This window comes from Rhinolophus hipposideros (genome assembly GCF_964194185.1).
Source record: "Rhinolophus hipposideros genome assembly, chromosome: 22".
NCBI lineage: Eukaryota > Metazoa > Chordata > Mammalia > Chiroptera > Rhinolophidae > Rhinolophus > Rhinolophus hipposideros.
This window is the reverse complement of record NC_138068.1, coordinates 15,562,920-15,573,796: the sequence shown is the minus strand read 5'-3', so window position 1 is coordinate 15,573,796 and position 10,877 is coordinate 15,562,920. Positions and strand designations below refer to the sequence as shown.

Sequence of the window (10,877 nt, the reverse complement as noted above, 5' to 3'; positions counted from 1 at the left end):
TCTACCAGACCTGAAGTAGCGTTCTCTAATGTTTTATCTCATAGCCCTCAGTTATTTTCCTTTGTAGACCTCATCACAATTGTGCCTACATTAGAGAGTGTTTATCTGTTTAATGTCTGTGAATTCCTGGAGGGCCGGTGCAGGGTTTCTCTTGTTCTTCCAACCCATGGCACCAATGCCTAGCACAGGAAAGCTCAGGGGCTGCAGACAGGGGAAGCACCATTTTACGCCCAAGCCACACTTTATGAGGGCTTGTGTTTTCTGGGTTCCCTGTGCCCAGGGCCACGCATGCCCAAGTCTTCCCCTCACCCATCCCAATTAGCCTCCATGCCCACTGACTGTTGTCCTACTTAAGCCAGTGTCTCTCTTGTGAGGCAGAAAATGCATGGAGTCAGACAGACTTGGGTTCAAATCCCCACTTTTTAGTTTTGTGGCCTTGGGGCAAGTTACAGAACTTCTCTGAATCTGAGTTTCCTCGTAAGTAAATTAGGGAAAATAATCCCTGATTAGAGGGTAATTATGAGGATCAGGTGTGACCACATATGTAAGCACTGTATCACTGGGCAGGGCATTAGATCAACTTTAGTTCCCTTCCATTTTAAAAGCCTGTCACTAGGTGGCAGTCCATCTCAGCCACTCCACCTCCGCTCAGGTGACTGAAGCCTCCTAGGACAGGCGACTCAACTTCAGGCTGAATTCTCAGCTTCTTAGGGGCTGCACTTGAGAGGGAATCAAAACACACACAAAACACACACCACTACCGCAAGAGGCAACCCCAGACACTAGTCACCACCCAGCTGGGTGGGTTGCCTGAGCACAAATTCCAGGAAGCCGGGATCTTTCTCGGGCATCAGCTGGGTGCTCCACTGGGCCTCTCACCTCTGAATTGCAGTAAGTTTCTCTGCTCTGCCCGACTCGATATCTGTCTGACCGGTTCCCCTGTGACCACAGGTGTCTTCGGTTTTGGCGGTTCTTTGTGACAGGCAGCTAGATTGCAGGGACGAGTCTTAGAGAATGGCTTCAGGAAGGCAAAAGAGTGTGCATTATTCACATACAGGCATATCTCAGAGATATTAGAGGCTCAGTTCCAGATCACCATAATAAAGCTCATATGGTGATAAAGGGAGCTGTAATCTTTTTGCAAATGGCGGGTCTTGCCTTCAGTTTGTTAAAGACAACACCTGTGAAGCCCAACAAATGAGGCGCACTAAAACAAAGTCAGCCCGTGACCACAAAAAGGCCTTGCGGCTGGAGAATGGGGCGTGAAGGGGAGGTGGTGAGAGATGAAGTAGAAGAGAAAGGGGCCAGACCATACAGGACCTGCTGGGCCAGGGAGGGAGTGTGGATTTTATGTGTAATGGGAAGTCATGGAGGGCTTGAGGCTGGAGGTAGGGGACCATGATGTAATTTCATTTTAAAGATTAAAGCGTGGAGAATAGATGCAGGCGAGAGCAAGGAGGGTAAACAGTGTGAGTGAGAAAAGATGGGCCTTGGGCTTGCGGACGGAGTGGCGATGTCTGAGGGCAGAGTGAACTGGATCTGATGGATTACTGTGTGGGGCATTGAGGCCGAGAGGAATCAAGAATATGTCCAAGGGTTTTGGCCCAAGCCCCGTAGCATTTAGTGCCATGTTCTGAGAAAGTGAAGACGGTGGGAAGAGCAGTTCGAGGAAGAAGTGAAATGCCTGTGTTAAGCGTGGACGCGGAGTAGGTAGTGGGGTGCAGGGGAGAGACAGATTTGACGTTGCAGGTGCCTGGGTTGGGGGTGACAGGTCGCCTTGGGAACTGGCTCAGGACCCAGCCGAGAGGAAGAGAAGCTTCTGAGGCCGAACGGCAGCAGCCAGAGAGGGAGGAGGGAAGCAAGAGGAGTCAGGCTGTGAAAACCAAAGCTCAGGAGAGCATTTACAGGAGGGTGACCGTGACACGGAGTGTGAGGTGAGGTGACAGAGACAAAGGCCACACTGCGAGCCGTAGATCTAAAGGCCCTGCAAGGATGCTCAGATCTGGTGGGCTTCTCCGAGTTACAGGGCCCTGGAAGGCTACACTGGCCGCAGGAGCAGGACAGACGTGGGTCTGCGGCCTGCGGGCCAGCCCTGCGCGGCCAGAGAGGAGGGGCGGGCTACATCGCCTGTCCATCAGAGCCCGCAGGCCAATCCGCAGACGGCCCCGCCCCCGCCCCTCCCCGGAGCGGGCGCGCAGAAGACCCGCCGCCGCCGCCGGGGTGAGGCGGCCCGGCCTGGCTCCCTCCGCCGGGCAGCCCGCCCAGGTAACTGGGTTTGGCTGGCGGGCCCGGGGGCCGCTCCGCGCCCTCACCTCCCTACCCGGTTGCTGCGCGGGCGGTGCTCGGGGAGTAGGGGTGAGGAAACAGCTACGACTGGGCCTGTGCGGGACACTGGGCTGGGCGGCCGCCGGTGCGTGTGCGACTCACCGCGGGGCCGCCGAGCGGCTACCGCGCGTGACGGGGTCGACTGTGGCCACGCAGCTGTGTACGGGGTCGCGTGAGGAAGCTCTGCGGGACGGAGGAGTGAGGGCTTGACGGCGAGCGGCACGCGCGCTCCCGCCGCCATCGCGCCCCCGCCCGGGGCCTCGCCGGGGGTCGCGGGGCGCAGGCGCGCAGGGCGGCAGGCGGGGGTCCTCCCCACGGGCGCGCGGGCGTCTTTGTTCCCGGCGCGCGGGCCGGGGCGGGGCCTGCAGGGCCGCCCCGCCCCCCGCTCAGGCCCCGCCCCGCCCCGTCTCCGCCCGCAGGAGCCGCCGCGGGGGCCCGCTCGCCGGCAGCCTCCGCCGCCGCCGCCGCCGCCTGCTCCCTCCAGCCGGGCCTGCGTCGCCGTCGTAGCCTCTGGCGCCCCCAGCACCGGAGCCATGGCGGGCGCCGCGTCCCCCTGCGCCAATGGCTGCGGGCCCGGCGCGCCCTCGGACGCCGAGGTGCTGCACCTTTGCCGCAGCCTCGAGGTGGGCACCGTCATGACTTTGTTCTACTCCAAGAAGTCGCAGCGGCCGGAGCGGAAGACCTTCCAGGTCAAGCTGGAGACGCGGCAGATCACGTGGAGCCGCGGCGCCGACAAGATCGAGGGGGCCAGTAAGTGCGACCCCTCCCCGGGGCCCGCGGCGCGCGCGGGGGCGGCAGAGATCCGCGGCCGCCGAGCGACTTGGACAAACTTTCCGTCCCTCCCCGCACGCTCCGGACCCCGCCCCCGCCTCGGCCCGGTGGTCACCAGGGGCGGGGGGCATCCGGGTCCTCGGTCACCGCACAGGACACCCCCTCCCCAGCGCGGGGAGTGTCCTGGCGCGTGGCCCAGAGGCCTCAAAATTCTAGTGAGTGGGAGACCAGCGGGGCAGGCGTCGGGTCTCGCACACGCCGCGGGTGGGGTCCACAGAGGCGAGGGGACCCCCGGCAGCGCCCCCTCCGGCCCCTGAACCCGGGGCGAGGCCAGATGGTCTCCGCTCCCCACGTTTCTCCGAAAAGAGCAGTCTTGGTGAAACTGTTTGGGCCCCTGGGCTGCGCTTTTATTTGCAGAGGAACCTTTGGGTTCTTAGCAGAACTTAGGCAGATGTTGGAGTAGGGCTGGCTTTGGAGCCGAGCCGGGCCTACTCGTCTCCCTCTTGGGGAGGACGGTGGTCCTGTGTGGCTTGGAAAAGCCTGAGAGCAGGCAGTGGCTGCTTTTTCCTACTGCTGCTTTTGTCCTGAAGCTGAATTCTGGACGTCTGTGTGGGTGGGCAGACACCCAAAGCCAGGGCAGGCACTCTCGGTAGAGATCCAGGCTCCCCCTTCCCTTGGAAGCTCAGTCTCAACAGCTTGGTCCCAGAAAGGCCAGCCTCAGTGCCCTGGAGTCAGATACTCTCTTCATGAGCGGGCAGCCAGTGTGGGGTCGAGCCCTTTATGTCCTGTGGCTGTAGGGAGCCACGAGCAACTACTCTCCATTTCTTACCTCCGTGCTCTCCCGGGCCTGAGCATGGCGGCTTTGGTGCAGGTCTGAGTTGGGAGGAAGGAGTTGGGGATTTTGAAAAAAACCCAGATCTCTCAGTGTTATTCCACTTAGCACATGCCTGTGCTGTGGCCGGATGGGCACCCAGCTCTGCCCTGCATTCCCCCGCCTCCAAGTGTGAGAGATGATGTGTCACAACCCCAGGCTGTAGGTCGCTTCCTGCAAGGACTGCCCCCCACCCCCTCCAGAGACAGGTGTCAGAGCCAGGCTCAGAACTCGGTCCACGTATAGGAGGGTGGTCGGGGACTGACACCCCCAAGGGAAGGTCCTACAGACTTCCTTGATCATGCTGTATATGCATGTAGATGGGTGAGGAGATTGGGAGGAAGGAAGACCTTGTGGTGAGGCAGCCATCCTCAACTACAAACCCCAGATCTGACACAGCCACTGACCTGAGAAATGGCAGCTGTCTTCCTCCCTCTCCATGCCCCCATTGGCCCTGTCAGCCATTGTGAGAAAATGTTAGTGATTTGAGACACTGGATTTCAAAGTGGAGGAAGTATAGACCCTGCAGAAAGCTGAGATAGTCCTGGGAACGTCACCCACATATCAGAGTCCAGACACAGCCCCCTTCTTGCTTCTGTGGTGATCCCGATGCTGTGCTTAAGTGGGGTCCCTGGCTGGAGGTTCCCAGATAGAAATCTCCTGAGTAACAACAGGCTGCATTTCAAACCATGCATGTAACCAGCAGGTAGTAAGTGCAGCACAGCGGTTGAAGGCGAGGCTCGATTTGAGGCCTGTGTATCAGTTGTGTGTCCCCCAGTCAGTTACTTATCTTCTCCTATCCTTAGTTTTCATCTGTAAAGTAGGAATAATAACATATCCGCTATATGTGGTTGCTCTGGAGATTCAATGAGAAAATCGATGTGAAAACATCTAGCACAGTGCCTGACACGTGATAAATACTTAATAAATGTGAGCTGTTGTTAATAATAACGATAACAGATTATGACTGCCCTCCTAGACCCTGGACTGTGAATATTGTGGAGGGGGAGCGTGGGTGGAGGAGAGTCTGAGAGTGCAGGAAGGCGGGAGGGTGGGAACTGAGTTCACATTTCACTTAGATTACTACCCGGAAAAGGGTAGGAAATGGGGTTTTTTTTTTGCCCCAACCCATCTACCTACCCACCCACTTACCATGTAGAACAGTGTGTAGAGTAAATATATGGAGATTTGCACATCTGACACCTGATTTTCTTGTTTGTAAGTTGGGGCCTGAACAGAAGGAAGAGGTGTGGAGAGGGAAGGGTTTAGTCCCTGGTGTCACAGGTCTCTGGGGGATGGATGCAGGAATGCAGAGGACCTGATGACCCCAGCCCCCAAGGGTGGGTCAGCCAGAGAGGTGCATATTCAGTGATTTTACTAGTTAGCTGGGATTTGAGAGACCTGGAGCATAGGTAAAATGTGTAGAAAGGGCCCTGGCCCTTTGATTTTGGAGACCCGATTGAAAGAGTCTCGGTAACAAGGTTAGTAGGCTACTGTGTTTCCCCAAAAATAAGACTTAGCCAGACCATCAGCTCTAATGCGTATTTTGGAGCAAAATTAATATAGGACTCAGTCTTATTTTAATATAAGACCAGGTCTAATATAATATAATATAATATAATATAATACCTGGTCTTATTAATTTTTCCTCCAAAAGACACATTAGAACAGATGGTCCAGCTAGAGTTCAGATTGTGCAAATGGAGCCCCCACTGAAACTGGCCCACTTCTGCCCATTCGTGGGTTTACCTTGTTGGTGGGTTCTGACTCCTGAAGCCCCGCTCTGCAAGCTCTGAGGAAGGTTGGGCTGCCAGCTGGGTCCCCTGCCATCTGGCCTCTTGCCCAGGTGCCTGGCCTTTTCCTGCTGGCCCTGCCAGGGTACCATGCAGTGCCTGTAGCCTGGCCAAAGAGAGAGAGGGACACTTGTGCTACCCTCATGGTGCCCGCAGCCCTGGAGGAGAGATGGTGCATGTAGTTCAGGGAAAGTGCACAGCACTCGTGTGTAAGAGCTGTTTCCTCTCACTTTACCACTTGTGAAGTAGGCCTGCTGATGTGTAGAGTGGTAGTTTGGCTTAGAAGAGGGGTGGGGAAATGCTTTGGTACCCGTTGTAGTGGTATGACAGGAACCACTATTTTTTTTATTTTTTATTTTTGCAGATACTGACATAAGTGAATATAAAGCAATTATAGACTTCCTGCTGAGTGCTACAAAGGCTTTTCATCATGTTTTCTTGGCTGATCCTCACAAGGGCCCTGGGGGATAGTCCAGAGTAGCGTCCCATTTTGCAGATGAGGAAATGGAAATCCAGGGAGTGAATTATGTCACGGGTCATAGTGCTGGTGTGGGACAGTCATGGCTGGCTGGCCAATCCCAGGAGGCTCTAAGCCTTGGGGTTGTGCTGCGAGTGGGCCCCAGGCCCGTTGCTCCTCTGAGGAGAAACCTTTGTGCTCAGACTGTACAGTACAGACAGCCTCAGCCTCCCTAGGCTCTGGCGCCACACTTTTCCTTCTGGTGCCTCTTGGGATGAGATGGTTCAGTCAAGGGTCATTGTGGGCAAGGGCCCAGGTGGAGGCTCCACGGAGGGCTCTGCATGCCAGCCACGCACCCACCGGGGATTTTGGAGCCCTAGGCTTTCCTTCTGATTCTTCTGTAGATTCTCTTCTAGATGATGCTGGGCCCCCAGAGGTGGTGAATGAAAACAGGTCCTTACCCTCAGGGAAACTGAAATAGACAATTCCAAGTGGTGCCCTTGATGACAAGGGGTGGGGAGTGGCCGAAGAAAGCACATCACGTGGACACGGCAGTCAGGCTCAGAGAGGAGGTGGGGTTGGGACATAGGGGCTTTACCCCTCTGGCTGTCAGACTGGTGAGGAGGCAGACCACGAGGCCTGTTCTCAGGGCGGCAGGCAGGGTGTCATCAGGGGTTTTCTTTGTACTGGCTGGCTGCTCCCAGTGGGAGAGGGGCAAGAACACATGTCAGGCTCTCCAGAGCTAGCCATCCCTGCCTGTGTGTTTCCTGTCTGACTATACGTAGTTTTTTCCAGGGGAAGTCAGACCTCTTAGTGTTTCCTCAGCACCCGAGGCTTGCCCTGATGTGTAGGTTTCAGACCAGGCCTGGCAGGACCCCCTGTCCACCTGGGGCTCTCTGTTTCCTGTGAACCTTGGAAAGGGGCCTGCAGCACAGGTGACTGGAGGAGCTGAGTGCACGCAGCACTGGGTCCCCCAACACCCAAATACGGTGTGTGTCATACACAGATGTACAGGCTTGCGTCACTGGTGAGGGATAGTGGCCACTAGCCTTCTTTTGGGGTGGCCCTTTGAAATGAGGGGCATGTAGTTGTTCAAGAAGTAGTGTTTGAAGACCTCCTGTTTGCCCACTGAGGGTTCAAAAGATAAATAAGACATGATCTGTGCCATTGAGGAACTGCCAGGCCCTTGGAGGAGACAGACTTGGGAACATGTAATTATAATCCCATGTGTTACACACCAGGATAAAGGTCTGCACCGAGAGCACTGGGAGTGCAGAGGAACGAGCTTTGCTTAGCGAGTTGGGGTTGAGAGGAGAGAGCTAGGAGAGGCGAGCTGGGAGCGGGGCCTGGAATGATGGGGGAACTGTGGCTGAAGGGCGGGGTGGGGGTCGCTGCAGGCGTCTGGAATGTGTGCAGTGTGGTGGAGATGAGGCTGGGACTGGTTGATGGCAGCTTAGGGAGGGCCCCGTGTGCCCTGCTCACGGGCTACACTCAGTGCGTGTCAGCAATGGCTACATTGGGGCCATCCCGTGGGTTTGGGAGAGGTTGAGGAGGGAGACTGGTGAGTGGCAGTTTGCAGGAGAGAGCTGACGAGCAGGGCAAGACCTCCTCGCTGTGGAGGGTGCGGACGCAGTGGTGGTGGAGGGTGGGGTTGGGTCTGGAGGGATGCGGTGCAGGTGAGCTGTGCTGCCCCACTTACACGTGCATTTTACCAATAGTTTGATCCACAGCTGGGAGCCTATGGATGTGGAGGGCTGACCGTCTGCATTGGTCTGGGCCATTTTATATAATGGACCTGCGCATCTGCAGGTTTTTGTATGGGGGGGGGGGTCCTAGAAACAATCCCCTGCAGATACTAAGGGTCGACTGGAGAGTCAGAAGTTAGGCACGGATTTTGGACTGCGTGGGGTGAGGTGGGGCAGTGCCCCTGTCATTGTTCAAGGGTCAACTGTAGTTTAGCATTTGGGCTCTGAACTTGGACTTCTTAGATTAAAAATCCTGTTCTGCAACTTGCTCTGTGACCTTGACTATGTGACTTTCCCTCTCTGGGCTCCTCATTTATAAAAGGGGGATAGGTACAAACTACATTTGTCTCATGAGGATTTTGTGAGGATTTGATGAGAATCTGTGTAAAGTGCTTTACATTGAGCGTGGCTCAGTGTCCGTGGGAGCTCTGACGATGAGGAAGATGAGGTCCCAGGAGGACCTGATAGCAGATGGGCGCAAACACCCCTGTTATATGAGGGGGCTGCTGCCTGGCCACCAAGCCCTTTGATTCAAGGGACAAGGAGGCCCACCCATCTTCTCCCTTGAAGCTCTCAGCCACCCCTCTGTTGTCAGGATTGTTTCCCACAGCTGCCTTTCGCAGGGTGACAGGGCACTTGACTGGAAGTATCTGCTTTGGTGTCGTAGGAAGGTAACAGACTGGTCTATTTCAGAGTGCCTAGACCACAGAAATGCTATCTGAGCACCCTGGTAGGAGAACTCCGTCTTCCAGGAAGTGTTTTAATGCCACGGCCTCAGAGTGGCAGGGCCTGCCTCTGTCCCTACTGTCACCCTCCATGTCAGTCTTCATTAACTAATGGCATCTCTTCCCACTCTGTGCTCTTTTCCTCTGGGACGTAGCTTCAAGGCGGCCAGAGATGGCTAATGTCGAAAGGCCTGCTGTTAGGACTTTTTCCCTTCTCCATTCCCTCTCTGAGAACTGGAGATGTCTGTGGGGACTTGGACGAGAGTTCTAGGAGAAACGGGGGTGGATGGGGCAGACGAATGTTCTGGTGCTCCTTGAGTGCTTTGTTCAGAGAAGCGTGGCGCCTGTATTTCCCTGGGGGGGGATCTTTGAGAGCAGCGTGGTGCAGGTGACAAGACTCTAGGCAAAGCAGAGCCAAGGGTGAAGCGTGACCTCCAGCAGTGGTTGGTAATTGGGCTGCAGTGACCAGAGATTTGAGGGTAGAGTCAGTCAGATTTGGGTTCGAGCCTCAGCTTTTCCTGTGGCCTTGGGCAAGTAACTTTAACCTATCTGAAATGAATCTTTAGCTGTAAAAATAATTCCTTCCTCACAGAGCTGTATACTAACAATAGTCAAATGAGAGTAAGAGATTTTATATATGACATCAGCACAGTATTTGGCACCTGTGGGCTCTTAATAAGTATTTGTTTCCTTTGGTCTCACCTTAACTAATGACAGAGCTCCAGTGCCACCCCCAAGCTTAGCCACCAGTGCTGCCCTGACAGCTTAGGCTGGAAGTCTGTTTCCTTCTTGTTTTCTTTGTTCCCTCGAGTCTGTACACAGAGGCCTGGGGGCATGAGAAAAATCTGGGTATTTGAATAGTGTGTTGCAGTTCATGGAGTATTTTCTCATCTATTGTGTTGTTTGCGCTCTACCACAGTTCCGTGAATCGAGGGTGGGCAAGAGTGATTAGCCCTGTCTGACAGATGAGGAAACCAAGGCCCCACGGGTAAGGTCACACAGCAAGTTCATGGCAGTGAACTCGACCAGAGCCTGGCATTTCTGATTCTCACTACAATATTCAGTTCATTCTTCCACTCTGGAGAAAATGACAATAATATGGACTCCTCTGTAGGACCAGAGTTTTGGTACTGTTTTCTTTAACGAGGACATTGCTATCTGATCCCTACCCTTGCCCTCCAGGTTTCTGTCTGTGGACAAACTGGACTGACTCAGTGCTTCCATCTAGAGCCTCTGCTGCCCTCGTCTTGCTACAGGGCCCTCATCAAGATTCTTTCCCACACTCCTATTGGGGTGGGAGGTAGGAGCAGCTGTTTTGAGGTGGAGTAACAGAGGAGCCTCATCTGACTTGCTCTCACTGGCTCATGACAGCAGCTGTACCCAAGTCTCTGCCAGGGAACCGGGCACCTGGGGCGCCATGCTCTAGGAGCTCCGAGAAGGGCCTTCCCAGGACCCCTGCAGACAAGCTCCCGTGCCTGCCTTCATCCATGTGCTCCTTTAGTTGTCTCTCACTTATTGTGGGCCGAGCTGCTGTGTGAGGCCTGCTGAACTGGACGTGATTACTCTAACTTCTGACTTGTTCCGTAGAGCTCTAACCTGGTGTGCTTTCCGTATCACCAGAGCTATTCTTTCCTTAAAAAAGAAAAAAGCCAGCTCTCTTGGGTCTCTGTGGCATACTGAGCAAGTGAGACCCCACTTGTGCTTCCCCGGCGTGGGACGACGGCATTGGCTAATGTGCCAAACACTGTGGAGCCCAGTAGCGAACATAAAGTTTAAGGTAGATTCAGCCAGAAAGGACGTAAACAGCCAGGAAGTAAAAATAATTCTGGGGCCTGGGGAGTGCTGTGAAGAAAACAAGCCAGAGGGGGCTGTGTCTGTCAGGAGAGGGGAGGGTGTGCCGTGGTAGGTAACTCCTGACCCCACATTTCAGTGGCTGACGACCACCAAGACTCATTTCTCCCGTTAGCTACATGTGCATGTCCATGGTGAGCCAGTCCTCTGTCCCTGGAGAGTGGTCTCAGTGGCTCTGGGTTAGCCCTCTGGTGCAGAGCCTGAACACTGGGCAGAATAGGCTGGAGAAGGATTTGGAGAATGGCGACTGGGAGGAACTGACTTCTGTGACTTGGGCCAAGGCGCCATGAGGCAGAGGACGCGGCTATCTGTGTGGGTCAAGAGGCTGCTTTGGCTGGG

General features: G+C 55.1%; 1 protein-coding gene across 3 annotated transcripts in view; it reads left to right on the top strand.

The window, feature by feature from the left end:
• Nucleotides 1-2,186: 2,186 nt before the first annotated feature.
• The window catches only part of PLCG1 (phospholipase C gamma 1), a 36,594-nt gene continuing 27,903 nt past the window's right edge, over nucleotides 2,187-10,877 (top strand). Inside the window, exons 1-2 of one of the 3 annotated variants that reach the window (XM_081033679.1) lie at nucleotides 2,187-2,265; nucleotides 2,745-3,075. In XM_081033679.1, coding sequence (XP_080889805.1) covers nucleotides 2,859-3,075 — 217 coding nt within the window. In that variant the 5' untranslated portion in view covers nucleotides 2,187-2,265; nucleotides 2,745-2,858. Of the gene's footprint in view, nucleotides 2,356-2,744; nucleotides 3,076-10,877 lie in introns of all 3 variants that reach the window. The other 2 variants (XM_081033681.1, XM_081033680.1) reach the window with 2 other exon arrangements.